Raw genomic sequence first — 16,576 nt, 5'->3', positions numbered from 1 at the left:
GTAGCGAATCCTTCGGACCCAGATATTTTAAAGTTGCCATCTTTGCCACTGCATGGTGCAAACAGACACTCCTTTCCCGACATTTTGACCAGATCAAACCAATCTCTCTTTGTTTTGAAAGTACTTAACCCTAGAGAATGTTCCTCCGCAACAACTTGAGAAAGCAGCAATAACACTGAATATCGACTGTTTTTAATCCTTCCTTATCAAACCTGATGTCAAGGTCTGAATTTAAAAAAAAGAAGAATCCAAAATTTTTAAATAATGGTAACTAATTTTAGAACAACAGATTTACCCACAAAATGGATCTGACTAGAAATTCACAATGTATTGAACAATACTATCATTATAACTCTTTCCACTTTTTATCTTAATGTGAAAACATAAGTAATGTCAACATTAAAATGTCAACATTAAATCCCTTGACTGACTTTTGTACGAATATTAAGGCGATATAAGAAAAAAATATTTGCAAGGTGAATTTCGACTTTAAAACTATGCTCCCTTGCTTTATAACATACTTATTAGAACTACAACAGCTAGCTGCAACAGTTTATTTTCATAAAAACATGACCGGACCTCAAGAAATGTAAAGAAAATTAGGTTATCAACTTTCACATCCAAGAGCAAGAGCTCTTGTGATTCTGAAATGTGAAATTATTGTGTTTACCATGAAAATAACCTAAAATTTTGTCCGAAATTAATAAAAAATGTGTCTAAATGTATCCAAATTTGTTATAGAATTACCATTTTGGAGTCTGATAGTGCCAGAAATGAAATCAGCATACTCTAAAACCACTCACATATTGTAGAAATTGGCCATAGAGTGTAAAATATCTGGTCAAAATGGACGATTAAGCTAATAATGCTAATTATGAAAATTGCTCAACATATGCAAATTAGCATCCGGCAGTTTCTGTATGCTGGGGACCCATACTTCACATTTCTGCAATAAAACTTTGGTGTACTCAACATTTCCGGGTTCACAATGGGGCTCTATGGGCTGGCTACTAGACTATGCTGTGGTCCTCACAAGAATATAATGTGAAATAGCCTATTGTGTGGAACAGTCAGCGGGACTGTACATACAGTTTATTAAATGTTTTAATGAAAACTTAAAAATACAAAAAAGGTTTGTTTGAGGGATATGTTTAGAGGCACTGTAGATAGAAAACAAGAACACAGTAGAAACCAAATCATCCAAAAACAAGAAGAAGAACAGAAAACCAAGACCTGAGACACAGGGCTATGAATACACATGCGGTAAAACAAGGAACAGGTGATACTAATGAACCAATGAGTATCCATAAACAGAGACTAAACCAGCAAATAAACTAAGAGACCATTTACATGACACATTTTTTAACTAAAAATGTAAACCTTTTTTATGTGTTTTGGCTGTTCATTTATACAACAATGGCGTTTTAGGGGCCTGAAAACGCAAACTTTTGAAAATACAGATTTCAAAGTGCAACTCTTTGAAAACGTTACCATTATAGCCTCCATTTAAACCACAAAAATGTGAATTTGTGAAAACAGTGACATCATGCACATGCGTGTTATGTGTTCAGTATAGGCGCATAGTGTTTCTTTACAGAGTGACATCGCCAACTACTGGCCTGGCATGAATATTACAGCATTTTTGCGGATCTGTGAACGGGGATCTTTTTGACAATGTTGTCTGTACAGGAAAAACACAAAGGGAAAGCAACTTTTTTAGTACATTGTTGTCGTGTTAATGTACCCGAAAGAACCAAACTAAACAGAACATAAATGTGACAGATATCATTATATCACTTTGAAAAGTGGTACTCATTTACATTGGATAACTTTTTTTGAAATAATATTTTATTTCACAGCTCCATATAAATAATCCCACAAATAAACATGCAAAACCAAACAAAAATAGATTAAATTACACATTAAATGTAAAGAGTAAACAAATGTTTATAGTCAGTTAATAAACTGACTAGTTACTTTGCAAAATCACCTCGGATACGGTGAATGTGTACATAGTGACCTATTTTTAAAGACTTTTTTTACAGTGCATTCAAGACACCCAAGATTGATTGATGATTGATCAGCATGGGATGATTTGCGGCAAATCTTGAACCCTTTCCAAATCGTTTCAACCCTTACCTTTCTTGCTCGAGAATGAGAGTAAATCTACAGTAGCACAAATCTAATAAAGATTGACCAACATTTGTTTTTATCAAAAATCTTGTTTCTGCAAATCTATAAACAGCACAGTACTCCTAATATTGTTTGTGGTTTGGCACCACTGTAAAACTAAAAGTTCTTGGATTACTCTGTTCTGTACGCAACTTCAATAAATATTTCAAAAAGGTTTTCCTTATATTGCACTGGCGAAACAGATCTTTAATATTCTAGCATGCATTGGCTCCATTTTGCACTTAAATTCAGCTCCAATTTCCTGTAGCCACCATTGAAATATTCAAAAAGCTTTATAAAGTTATTAAGGGCCTTTTTGTTGTATAAAGATCTACTGATGATGATTGTTTCATGCGCTCTCTCCACACAAAACAGATTGTGACCAGCACAAATCACGTTTATCCTTGCTGCAAATTAACCTGAATTTGACATTTTAAAAATACCAAAAATAATCAAATAAGCCTAATTGTTTTTATACCAGAACTATGCTTGAGTATATGATTATTTGCATTGTATTATTAGCATTTAACATTTTTTGAGAATTTTTCGCCAGTCTGATGAACCCCAGGTTGCCTCGAATATGCATTCACTTTTACTACATTTAACACTCTGGATTCTTCAAAACCCCTGAGCCATGTTTATAAAGTTTAACATGTAATACAGTATTGCACAGTTACATATGTAATTTAATGAAGAATGCAAGAAGCTGAATATTAAAAAGCAAATGAAATCCAACTGGACAAATAACATGTTTAGGCATAAACAAAAGGGAGACTCCACCAATGTAGTGGTTTAACTTCCACAAACTAGGTTTCTTGCATATTTCGACAAAGACGAAAATACAGTAATGATTCATATTAGTTGAGTTCTTTAGCATGCATATATAAAGAACAATGTGTCTAAGACGTCCTAAGCTCTAACTGAACTTACCATGTAGTAATGACCATTAAATTCACCTCAGTGATTAACAAAGCATTTATGACATAAACTAAAGATATATAATGTAACACTAGCTGCAGGATTTTATTGGGGAAAAAAAATTCCAATAGTCTTTTTAGGGAACATAATGAGTGCACTTAAATCAAAGAAATATGAACATGAAGACTATTTTAACTGCACTTTCATGCTAAGTTGAATGATTAGACACATTACCTGAAACTTCTACAGCAGTTCAGAATTCAGAAGTATTGACTTAAATTAGAAGTTTTAGGTTAGAGAGATTAATTAAATATGTCCTTCAATGTCCCAAATGCACCTCCACATCATTTTCTCAATCTTACTAGCTTGATTAAGGGGAAAGGTTATTTAGCAGCTGTTGCTATGGGGACCTGATGGAGGATGAAATGAAAAAGAGGTTAAGTATAGTGTGGCTTGGATGTTGTCAGCTAATTTATTCTCTGGAAATGAACAACTTTGTTTACCAGACTCAATGGGACATAAACAGATAGTGTGAACAGCAAGCTCAGGTTGCAAAAAAAACAACTGTAAAAGATTTATTGATCGCAGCACTGTATTTGTATGTGGCCTTGAGAACACTGTTGGAAAGTAATGTTATGGATTGCACAGTATCTTATGTAAATACAGATTGACCACCATTTGCACCACTAATGTTTTCTGAAGAAAATGTAAAAATCCTGTAATGTTCATCTAAGCAGCAAGTAAAACGTAAGTGAAGGTAAAAGTTCAACTAAAAGTATTAACTGTACATGTCAGGGTTCTGTGGAGTTTATTGGTTTGTTGGCGGAGCTCTGACACTCCTATCATCTTGTCTTTGTGTGGTCATTCGGTTTCCAGTTTCCTCGTGCCATACGCTCTTTTGTCGGTATGATAGGCCTACATTGTGGTGTTCGGATCCTGGCACTTCGGACTAGCTTGGTTTTGGTTCAGTGTCAGGTTTTGGACATACGTGGTCCATGTTTTGTCTGTTTATTGTGAGTGCACGGGTTGAGTGTTCATTCACTCGTCATGCACTCTGTTTTGTCAAGTGCCCTGGTTTATGTTTTCATTGCCCTATAGGGTGTATTCCAGAAAGCAAGGTTATCTTACCGTCAAACATACCCTGAAATCTTGGTTGATCTTTTTGGCTAAAACTATATTTTGTTTTGCAGATAAAAACAACAGATATAATCATACAACTTATATTACATTAAATTGTAGTTTCTCAGGCAAAATGTGCATTTTTTTAACCTGCTAATTCAAACCATTATGCTAATACAGCTAGCTATAAACACTGGCTAACAGGGGTGGGGTAGGTCGTAACACATAGATTTTTCTGTGAGAATATTCATACATAGACACACAAATTAACATATAGTAATATTTTTTTGTTAGATCTACATGTTCCTTACACAGGTACTGTAGTCGAGTGTTTATTAAGCATAAATACAGCAAAGGAAGTTTGTTCTAGTAGATTCATTTATAGGCACATGCACACACTCCTGAGTCAAACAGAATGTGTATTTGAGCTGTGGTCAATCACAGACAGAGAGGCCTTGCTCTTTTGTATTGTTTCAGTAAACCTGTTTTTGAAGCATATTACTTGGTGTGGCTGCTATTTTTTGCTTCTTTTGTCTAAGCATGTGTTACAACCCGATAGTGGGGTATCGTAACAAAGGCACAACATGTATTTGACATCAACTCAAATGCTGTGATATTATTACAGAGGTTTGAATGGGTGCCTTTTGTCAAGTCAAGTCAAGTCATCCTCATTTATATAGCGCTTTTAACAATGTAGATTGTTTCAAAGTAGCTTTACAGAGATAAACATGTAATTTAAGGTAACAGAGATTGGTTTAGTTTTATAGTGGTTCTTGAAAAATGTTTTTTCCAGCTAAAGTTAGTTTTGATTGATTCACTTCCGTCTAAATGATCATTTGTTATTAAATTAGGGGCCGCTAAGACGACACTGTTCTCTCTAAACAGACTTTAAACGTGAACCTGTGATAGACGCTGATGGCGTTCACATGCGCATTAAGAATTGATTCTATAGTTATGTGCCTTTGAATATATGTGCGCAGATTTGTAATTCCTTACAAACCATGCCTAAACAAACTACTTGTCTTGTCTTTAAATTTTGATGCAGAATTTTATTTTATCTTATCACTTCGGGTAGGTACGCGAACCAAAAAAATCCACAACGCTTTATCTGTAGAGTGGTATAGGGATCCTCCATAGGGAGAGGCTAGTTGCCACTTCAGCACTGGATTGTCATCGGGTCCTGTGGAAGGGCCCTTTTGTAAACAAAGTTGGAGCACTCTAGCTAAAAATTTCATTGAGTTACAGATTCTGAAGCAAAAAGTGTTACAACCATAGCCGGTCTCCCTATATTGTTTGTTTGATGCTATTTATATAATAAAAAGAAAGACTGATAAAACTAAATAACAGTCTCAAGGCTTCCACCTTGCTTAAAAGGTAAGATATATCACATATGTACTTTTATTATAGCAATAGACTATAGCATAGAAAAACATTTATACGTTTATATAACTATACAGAATGAATATACAGTATAACCAAAAGTGGATGTATTTCAGCAGTGGTCTGTAATACAGTTACTACTATCCACTTTGGCTGGTTGAATACTGAAATATCTAAAACGCTTCCAATGCTCATTTTCCGCAGAATAGATGGGCAAATTCCTATCGGAAGTGAGCTTCCCTTTGCCCTACTCACTCCGGAGGGCAGAGCTCTTGAAGTGTGGACTTTGGAGGAGCAGGGCACTTGTAAGTAATAATGAAGCCGTTTGGAATGCACTTGGCGAAGGGAGCAATGAAAGACCATGTGATTTCCTTATGGCTTCATGTGGAATGTTACCAGGACAAAGCAGCGACAATAGGAATATCTTATTACTGCTGTTAATATGATATACAAATAGGCTTAATGTACATTTATAATGAAGTTTTTAAAATATGCTTTATGTGTGTGTGTGTGTGTGTGTGTGTGTGTGTGTGTGTGTGTGTGTGTGTGTGTGTGTGTGTGTGTGTGTGTGTGTGTCTGTGTGTCTGTGTGTGTGTGTCCGATCTGCTCTTAACTTTATAAGTTAAGCATTAAACATATTTCTTACCTATGAAACTTTTTAAAACTAAATATGAAATACATGACAAAAATGTGTATCACAACAAAACAAGTTAAATTTTTCTGTTTATACGTTAACTCCAATTCTCCTGCCATATCTACATTTAAAATGAATCGTGAGGAATCGCACCCTGGGTCACATGGCCATAAACAATTAAATGACTTCCTTGAAGTGACCATTGCAAGTTGTTCTCTTCGCTAACAGAACTGTGGAAGGGCCCTTCATGAAGGGATTCAGTAATTCACTTTCGTTTGGAATGCCCCTACAAATTGCGTCTCCTTCTCGAAGTGCCTTTCATGGGTGCAAATACGCCATTTGGAATTTGCCCGATAACGCATGTGCTTTCTCACTCTTTCATCTCACTGACAACGAGTTGACACACAAACCCGCCTCCCCTCACTCACTCATTTCATTTGCTCTGGATGAACAACTTTGTTGGTATTACAGGGCTTGAATTTCGGCGAGGGATTCCACATACTGTGCATAATTAGGGGTGTGATGGGGCAGTGGATAAGACACATGCCTTTGGTGTGAGAGACCCGTGTTCGAATCCACTGTGAGACACCAATGTGTCCCTGAGCAAGACACTTAACCCCTAGTTGCTCCAGAGGCATGCGACCTCTAAAATATAGCAATTGTAAGTCGCTTTGGATAAAAGCGTCAGCTAAATGAATAAATGTAAATGTAAATAATTTTACTCATTCCCGCAGATTTTGTGCTCACAAACTGAGCGCACATAAAGCAGCCTCTCAGTAATAAATTTAGTAATTTATCACTGCTTATTGTACTTAAACAGTCAAATACACACAAAATAATGTCAAAATGCCAAGTGAATGTTAACAATTGAGAAACAAAATGCATGTGTAACAGTATAATGAATCCAGCTTAATATACCTGCTGCCAAATTAATGAGAAATACTAATATATATATATATATATATATATATATATATATATATATATATATATATATATATATATATATATAAATGTCTAGCCCACTGGAACAGAAGCTGCTCTGGAGAAGGTTATGTTCAGATAATTGAGGTTAACCGCTTACTTACCCTTTAAAAATACCTGGGTATGTCACATAACCTGCTTTCTGAATACCCCCTAGCCAGTCTTGTGTTGTTGGGTTTTGTATAGCGCCCAGTTTGTGTTTACGATCGGCCGCATGCTTTTTTGTTGTCATTTTTTTGTAGCATGCGGCTTGTGTTCCTCATCGGCCGGCACATGATATTGTGTTGTATTTAGTGTGGACACGCACACTATTCACTGTTCTTATTGGCTGTGTGGTCTTCTGTCATGTTTTGTGTGATCACGTTCACTTGTTTAGTTATTACATGTTTAGTTTGTGTGTATATGCCATGTGCTCTGTCTATTGTCTTAACCACGCCCTTCTTGATACCTGATTATTGGTTTATTTGCCCCACCTGCTCTCCCTCGCTATACCCTCCTAATTTCATCTCCTATTTCTTCTGCCTGTGTTCACAGGCCTGTGCAAGTACTTTGGAAAAATGTATCACTCATGTCCTACTGTTTCTGTCCAGCCTTGCCTTGCCTACTTCCAGTGTTTTTCCCTACGGAGTAGTTTTTGTTTTAATTTTAATTACAAATAAAAGCCCATTGAAACTTGAGTCCTCGGACCATTCTTAACCCAAAACTTGACAGTACATACTGTATATTTACCACATTGCGAGGTTTACTGCCTTAAGGCTGATTTATACTTCTGCGTCGGATCTACGCCGGAGCCTCTACGCTATAGACACGTTGGTTTTCATTTATACTTCTGCATTGTTGTCAGCGTTGACGTGCAATTACACATGCAGAGGGAGCATGTGAAATCTTATGGAGGGGTTCTAGACCAATCACAGCGCTTACATCTGCGTAGAATTGACGCGTTGTTACATTTTTGAAAGGTACACGTCAGGGTCGGCCGAAGGGTACACAGCCTACGACGTATAGCAACGGCGTGAGTTCGATGCAGTATAAATTGGGCTTTATGTTAAATGAGCATTAAAAAAATTATTTGATGTCACTGATGATGATAGTGCAGTAAAGTTTTCAAGATCCATCCTGGACATATGATTCTCTGATAAAGGGTGTGACCCTGATTGTTTTAGGCCTCATTAATCTATTATTAGCACCTGGTGAAGCGCTTGTCTCCTGTCTTCCTGTGCTTGTTTCATCTGTTTTTTTCTGTCTATACAGTATCTCTTTTATGTTTATTTTTCTCTCTCGATCCAGAGAATAGATGGCTGACTCATACTGTCTCTTCAGCTCATTATATCTTTTTCTCGCTGCATTTAAAAATACCTGATCGCTCAAAAAAAATAAAACACACAAAAAATATCCAGTCTTTATAGACTAGACAGCAGCAGCATCATCCCCTTTTTCGCTGCAAGAAACATTCGCACAAAACCCAACACTGCCTTAAAAACATATAGTTTTTCATATTTACTGTTTTCAGTCTATTATATATTTTAAAATGTTATTATTTTTTTCTGTCTATTTCATTCTGTCTTTTTATCTGTAATACACCCACACAGCTTTAAGATTCTGTCCATTTCGGGGATCAGATAACACCATTAAATTGGCTGATCTTCTGGAACATGTGCCGTGAGTCAAAATATGTTTGAGAAAACTTAGAGCTGGGGGTGCTTTGCATTTAGACCAAAATGCAATCCATTATATGATACTTTTGTAATTTTTTAAACAGATTTAGTCCATACTTAATTGACAGTCATAAGATTGATATCATAAGAGGAGAAAAGCATGTATGCCAACATTTCATTTAAAAATAATGCCTATGATTGGGAAAGATTGCTTTGGGGAACATTTAGGATGTGTTTTGTTCATGTTTGCAGGTTCCAGCTCCACTTTTGACCATTAAGAAAAAATGTTCCTGGCCTGGTGTTTTGATATAGGCCTACCTGAATGATTACCGTATTCGTCAACCACGGTATTTGCACTCCAAGGTGTTTCAAAGAATACCATGGGAGGCTACATGCTCAGAACATCATTGTATAAGTTAGTAGCCTACCATGGTCCATTATTGCCCGTCCAGTGGTTTGACCATGATTCAGTATAATTATCTATTAATTTTTTTGTTGTTGTTGCTGAGCTACTTGTAATATTCGCTTAATTTAACCGGATTCTTCTGGAACATTATCTCTTTTTAATAACATTACATTACATGTGTTTACGGAGCTACTGTCCTTTCTTTTACTGTCTATGCTACTGTCACACGCGGAGGGATACAAAATGTGTGCCGCGGCATGGAGCAGTAGCGGCGGAAGGACACAGAAAGGCAGAGAGCGCATCGGCTCTAAATCTCACTGGCATCATTCAGCCGGAGAAGCTTCATAATCCTCTGCGCTGCATATGCTATTCTATCATTATATCAAAGTCAGCCACATGTGCTTTTAATACCAATGAAGCTTGGCCCATTCTTTCAGTTTTTTATTCATGTAGAGCCCCTCTAATTCATTATTATGCATGGTAACCGTGTGTAGGTATAGATTTAATTTATAGAAAGAGGGTCGTTCAAACGCTGCCAGTCGTTATCCGTTGAAGAGCTTCATTTTTTCTTCTCTCCCGCTTGCCTGAAACCAAGCACAGTTGATAAACTGTAGAGACCGCGACTGACGGCTCCAAAATGGGGGTAAGAATCTATTTTAATTGCTTGCACATTCTGTATGACACCTTTAGAATATTTCGGGGTTATGATATTTGAATGGCAACATGTCTGTATGTAATTTAGCCTCTGTCAAATCGTTGCATTTAACAGGTGCGTGTATTTCTTACAACTCATTGCTTACTAATGACAATACTGTAAATGATATACAAACATTAATCGGTTAGGCTATTTTGTGAGACTGCTAGTAGCCTGTAACATCACTGACATTGTGAAATAACGCTGCACGACCGTTTGGAATTTGTGTCAAGCCGGATGCTTCATTTTTCCACAAGTCAGATGCGCCATGATATAGGCTAGTTAAAGGGAACAAATGAAACATATATTGGTTAATTTAAATGCACATGTCATATACATCATTAATGTTAAAGGCGTTTGGCATAACATTAGATCGCTAAAAATTGGAAATGCTCTAGCCTACTCGTCTCATTTGATCCATTAAAGGCGCACTGATAAACGCAAAAATGTGATAACTAATATGTTTCAAATAGCCTACATGATGGTGAGATATCATAATAACACACATTCAGTAATAGGCTACAGTATGTATATAAGGTTTCTGTTTGCGTCTCTGTTCGTTCAGTCAAACGTGACCGCGCGTCAGGAATAGCCTAACGTTACCGTTGACGACCGTAGTAATGACCATTTGCGGCTAGCGATTTGGGATTACGATTTTAAAACGACACCAAAAGCTTACATTGTCATAGAGAGATCTTTTTTTAGTCCTCATTTGTGAACTCGGATAACATGTAGCCTATCTACCTTTTTGAAATCCACCGATGTAGTATCTTACATTGACTATTTCCTTTCAATTACGATAACAAAGTGTAACGTTACTAACTAGGAAAGCGACATCTTAAATTATCCAGGGGGACAATTATTTCCTGTAAACCGTCTACAAGTCTGTCCGAGGAGAAATTCTGCCAGACTCCTAAATAAAAGGCGTTAACCCCAGATGGGTGGGGGGAGCGTAGCGTATGGATTTGGGATGACTGCAATCTGGACTGACCCATTTCAGTAGTCTCACAGCCGACTATGCAACAATAAACTTGTGTATCAATTATGACAGTTGGCTATATTGACCAGAAGACGCGCAGACAAGCTCCATCAAAATGGATGTCTGATGATTCACGATAGAAACGCGAATAAATCGAACTAACGTTAGCTTATTTTTTGTGACCTTGCAATATGCAGAACTGAAACATATCAGTGAGCAATTAAATGGAGTTGTTGTGTAGCCTAATGGAAGACTGTGTCTCCTTCAAAGGATACCTTTTCATGGAACGGAACGTTTTGAATCTCGGTTTCTGTGTCGTTTTTTCATGCTGATATCGGTATCGGTCGTGACGCCCGTAGGGATGACCGGGCTCGATGGTCGGTGTAGGCTGATCAATGAGAGTGGAAATTCCCGAACACGCACAGCGATTGGTCTGTGTAGCGCCAGGAGGGATGTGATGAAGAGAGGGCGGGTCATATTCACAGTCGCTGGTGATTGATTGGTCTTGAGCTAATCAATCAATGGGTAGAGGATGCGTGATTGGCGAAATACGCTAAGGCGAAATGAAAGGTCGGAGCTTGAGAGGGTGGTGGGGATGGAGAATAAATTGATCATGGAATGTAAATGATGGGGTTACAAGAGGTTTTTACCTGGTGTCACCTTGAGAGAGGTAGTAGTGACTCATTTGTTGGAGGCTCAGGTGCTTGGGGATGTTGGCAATTTGTGTGAGGTGAACGTTTCTTGCAGGGTGTTTGGAAATATCTGTAGCCTGTTACAGTTTCTAGTACAGTGAGTGTAGGCTACAGTGTAATGTGTGTACAGTATTCATTTTTGCATGGATAGAATACCTGTACGCATCTTATATTGATATACATTTTGATACTTGCAGTTGTTTATAGCCTATTTCCAATCATTATGAACAAAAATATGTGGCAAACAGAATGAAGATTTATTGCATTGATTTACTGTCACTGATTTACGTACATGTAGTTCGGTACGTGGTTGGCCTATTATTATTCAATCCTTTCCGACCCGTTCCTACAGCACTAAATGACATTCACTATATAGGAATAGTGAATGAGTGAAAAATTTTGTGATTTCAGACATAGCACAACATAGTATCTCACAATGCAGTGCTTTTCTAAACAGGAAGTACTATCCCAAAGAACTTTCAGTAAACAGTTCTTAAAATGACCTTTTTTTTCTTAAGTGTGAAGAACATTTTAAATAACCTGAAGAACCTTTTTCACCGTAAAGAATCTTTTGTGGAATGGAAAGGGTGTTTTTTGAAACAATATTTGAAAGTTAATAAAATTTAATCCATTTTTAAATATATACATTTTTACATTTAAAATTTAAACCTTTTATTTCAGAGATGATAACGATGTTTAAGATCACTCCCTGAATTAATCATGCAATGTAACATTTGCATGGGTTCTGTTTCACATGGCACTCTGTAAAAGGTTATAATATCAAAAAGTTATGACAACATATGTTTTTACATTGCTTTAACTCGTCAAAAGAAGTTAAGCAATTTTCAACTTTTTTTAAATAGTTATACAAGATTCAACTATTTGTTAAGTCAGTTTAATGTAATTTAAGTTGAAATGACTTAAACATCCAAGTTGATTGTATTTAAAAAAATAAGGCTGAAATGACTTAAACATCCAAGTTGATTGTATTAAAAAAATTAAGGCTGCATCTCTTTTTTTTACAGTGAGAAAAAGTAGGCAGCATACAATGTAGACTGTAAGCATATGATAATCCATATAGCCGGTTTTGAGCTTTGAAATGGTACCAGGGATGGGCTGATACAGTAAGGGAATAATAATAATAATAAGGGTGTGCAGGGCAGCAAGGGTGAACGATGGGGCAGGCGGTTACCTGGCGTCACCTTAAGAACAGGAGGCTCAGGTGTTTGGGGTTGTCGGCAATTAGTATGCCGTGAATGTTTCTTGGAGGGTGAATGCGATGCCCTTGGGACATGCATCCAAAGATCCAAGTCTGTCTGAAGGCTTCAAGGGAACTGCAGGTGATTAGGTTGTTTAGAATAGCAGGAAAGTCATCTGCTAGTGTGAAATCAGTTTTATAAACTCAGTTAAAGCATTTACATTTGAACTTGGGTTTGAGCTTAAAAGGTTTCTTTTTGTCTTAGTTTCCTAGAATCCCACTATGGGGTCTGCCACCATTTTGTTTTGATAATATATCAATTTATCGTTGAGGTAAAGGTGGTGACAATGATGTTTAGATATCTATTTGTTGAACTTCAAAGTGATTTACATGTTGCGTGATTGATAATTGTGTATGCTGCGCGAATGAGAAAGAGACTGGTGGTGAAATGTCTGATAATATATGGTTGTGTAATGGACGCCGTTCAATAGCTCATTCTCATTGAGTGATTTTGGATGTGTGCACTTTTCCACTAAAGCATGCGATCAAGCCTTATTTTGTGTCAAAGCCCATGGTCATATATATGAAGCAAAGCTAGCAGACACGCTATAAGTCAATTTGCCAGACACCAACATGATGTCATATCCTGTGGGGCCTTCAAGGTCAGCCAGAAAGCTAATTTGATTGGCCCTCAAAAGTCAATAGCAGGTTTTAATCAGTTTGTTCCACGTCAAGGTTACTTTCCTGTACATTTAGATAATCACAACAGTGACCATCCATGATTTTATGAACAAACAGTCTGGGGTGCTCTAAAACTGATTCTGTGTTATTATACAGAATTTAAATTCTAATTACTTAAGAAGTTTAGTAGACACACGGATTATGGCATTTTTAGCCACAACACATATTAAATGTTTTTCCCCTCTTTAAGATTATATCAAGGTTTATTTATAGAATTGCAACCTTTATATATTCAAATGAGATAGTGAATTGTGTCTTACTCTTTTTAATAGCATATATAAATCGTCACATTTGACCCTAAAATCAAATTAAATAAAATCAAAATATAGTTTGCATGAAGAAAATAAATCTTATTTTAGGATCATTTATTGCATTGTGATTAGTTTCATAACATTTATTATTTTTATCAATGATTTTCATAAATTCCCATTAATGTCATTTTGACAGTAAAAAAATACTATGTGCAATGATTTTTATTCAAATGAGCTTATTGAATTATAAAAATTTGATTTACAAACATTTATTTAGAATAATTATTTTATTCTAAAAAATAATTTCACAATTCCAAAATCATAATGTTCATGAAAACAGCTTCAATTCTCAATTTTTGTGGTTATGATTGGGACAAGTTGTACATGAGATTTAAACCAGTATTTTCAACACTTAAGGTTGTCTTATTACATTTGTTATGAAACACTTTCTTACTAAAGTGATATTCAATAAACAGAACTGACATTTTAATTTACACCCTCACTTTATAAATCCATTGCGCACTAACATACTAATTTTGTCTATGAATGCATGTACAATATGCTTAATTTGTGGACATGACTCCCTGCACTGCTGAGATGTCTACATCCATATCACATTTGAATTAAACACCCATCACTCTCTCACTACTGCTGCATGAAAGACAGCTCTAACGTCTAGTTATTTAGCATCAACATTTTATGTGGTTTGTTTCATTGATGTCTTTATATGTAGTTATCAAGAAGCAAGGTTTTGTTAAAAGGTTTATGGAGGGTTTGAATGCATGTTGTTAATTCACTACTACATGTACAGAACACTGTGTGTTTCCATGTCCTCAAGGCCATTAGATGAAGCCTTGGACTTAGAGACTGAGAATCCATTTGAAATAGATGAGAGAGCTATCATTACCATTGCAATTTTTTATCATTATCATTACAAATCATTACAATCACTACCATTTTGTGATTTATTTGTTGATATCCACTAGCTCATAATACATTAGTTCTCCAGAAAATTAATTTCTTACATGAATAATTTACTAATTTACCATATATGTTCTAAATCTGTAAGATTTTCTTGTGTGAAGCACAAAAGGAGATGTTGGACAGAATGTTCACACTGCTCTTTTACATATAATGAAAGTGAATTTGGACCAATGGCTGTCAAACTCCAAAAATGACAAAAAGCATCATAAAGGTGGTCCATACAAACCATGCAAGTCTTTAGAAGCCATAAAATAGCTATGTATCAATGATACCAAATATTTAATTCTTATCTATAAAGATAACTTTGACGATCACTATATTAGCATCCGCATGAGCGGAAGATATAATTGTGTTTATTCTAAGCGTGTTGCAGATGTGTCGCCTGCCGCTTTAAATGCTCTGAAACCTCTTTAAAGCTGGATTGATTCTGATTAGCTGTCAATGTTTTATCGTTCATCATCTGGAAAAATTTTTTTTACTAAAAGTGTTTCCAACAATATCATTTCTCTGTGCCGTTATCGTTATAGTTGTGGTGTGGACTCGTCTATTCTTTTATATTTAGAACGATTTTTTAAAACAATATCTTCATCGTTATTGTTATAGTTATCGTCATTGGTGTAAACGTGCCTTTATGGACTATTTTTATGTTGTTTTTGGATCATTTTTAGACTAAGAGATCATTAACTTTATTTGTATGTAAAAGTGAACATCTTTTTGTACACTGAAAAAAATAGCTGTAGGATTTAGCCTACTTGGAAACTATTTTCACTCAGAAATTGTAACGTAATTACTACGGAAGCAATTGCAAGTAACAATATTTATTGAAAACTCAGTACGTGGTTCACAGACAGGTAAGGTTGAAAACTCAGTACGTGGTTCACAGACAGGCAAGGTTGAAAACTCAGTACGTGGTTCACAGACAGGCAGGTAAGTGGCGCAGGGACTCGATGGTCAGATGGATACAGTGCAGGTGAAGTGAGGTGACGATCAACAAGACGAATCCAGAACATCCACAGGGAACAGACAGGAACAACGAAGGATACTGGAACGAAGAGGGATCAAACACCGGACATCACAAACAACGATCTGACAATGGAGATGAGAAATGGGTGAGATTAAATAGACCGGGATGATAGACTGCAGCTGGTGATGAGTGATTACTGAATGAGCTCTGATGAGCAGCCACGCCCCTCTAATCAGCACACACACATATGTAACAACAGAAACACGAGACATGAATGAGACATAGGATTTACCAACCGTGACAGTACCCCCTTCCCTAGGAACGCCTCCTGGCGTTCCCAGACTCCCTTACCTGTCGATTGTAATCATCGATAAGGGAGTGATCCAGAATGTCTCTAGCTGGCACCCAACTTCTCTCCTCCGGACCGTAACCTTCCCAGTCCACCAAGTACTGTAATCCGCGTCCCCTCCGTCTCGAGTCCAGAATACGATTAACCGAATATGTGGATTCCCCATCTACGAGGCGCGGCGGGGGGGGAACCAGGACTGGCGGATTAATGCGAGCATAAAAGACGGGTTTAATTTTGGAAACATGAAAGACGGGATGGATTCTCCTGTACACTGGAGAAAGATTCAGGCGGACTGTCACCGGACTAATGATTTTAGTGACAGCAAACGGGCCAATGAATTTAGGTGCAAGTTTATTCGAAACGGAACGGAGAGGAATATCCTTGGTAGAAAGCCACACTTTAGAACCGACGACGTATACGGGAGGCTTCCGCCGGTGGCGATCGGCTTTGGCCTTG

General features: G+C 36.8%; 1 protein-coding gene across 1 annotated transcript in view; it reads left to right on the top strand.

The window, feature by feature from the left end:
* Positions 1–9,530: 9,530 nt before the first annotated feature.
* The window catches only part of atp1a3a (ATPase Na+/K+ transporting subunit alpha 3a), a 43,996-nt gene continuing 36,950 nt past the window's right edge, over positions 9,531–16,576 (top strand). Inside the window, exon 1 of the mRNA XM_077194935.1 lies at positions 9,531–9,911. Coding sequence (XP_077051050.1) covers positions 9,906–9,911 — 6 coding nt within the window. The 5' untranslated portion in view covers positions 9,531–9,905. The remainder of the gene's footprint in view (positions 9,912–16,576) is intronic.

The sequence above is a fragment of the Siphateles boraxobius genome, unplaced genomic scaffold (genome assembly GCF_051911475.1).
Source record: "Siphateles boraxobius isolate OS27281-9 unplaced genomic scaffold, OSU_SipBor_1 33, whole genome shotgun sequence".
Lineage (NCBI taxonomy): Eukaryota > Metazoa > Chordata > Actinopteri > Cypriniformes > Leuciscidae > Siphateles > Siphateles boraxobius.
This window is presented reverse-complemented; position numbering and strand designations above follow the sequence as displayed.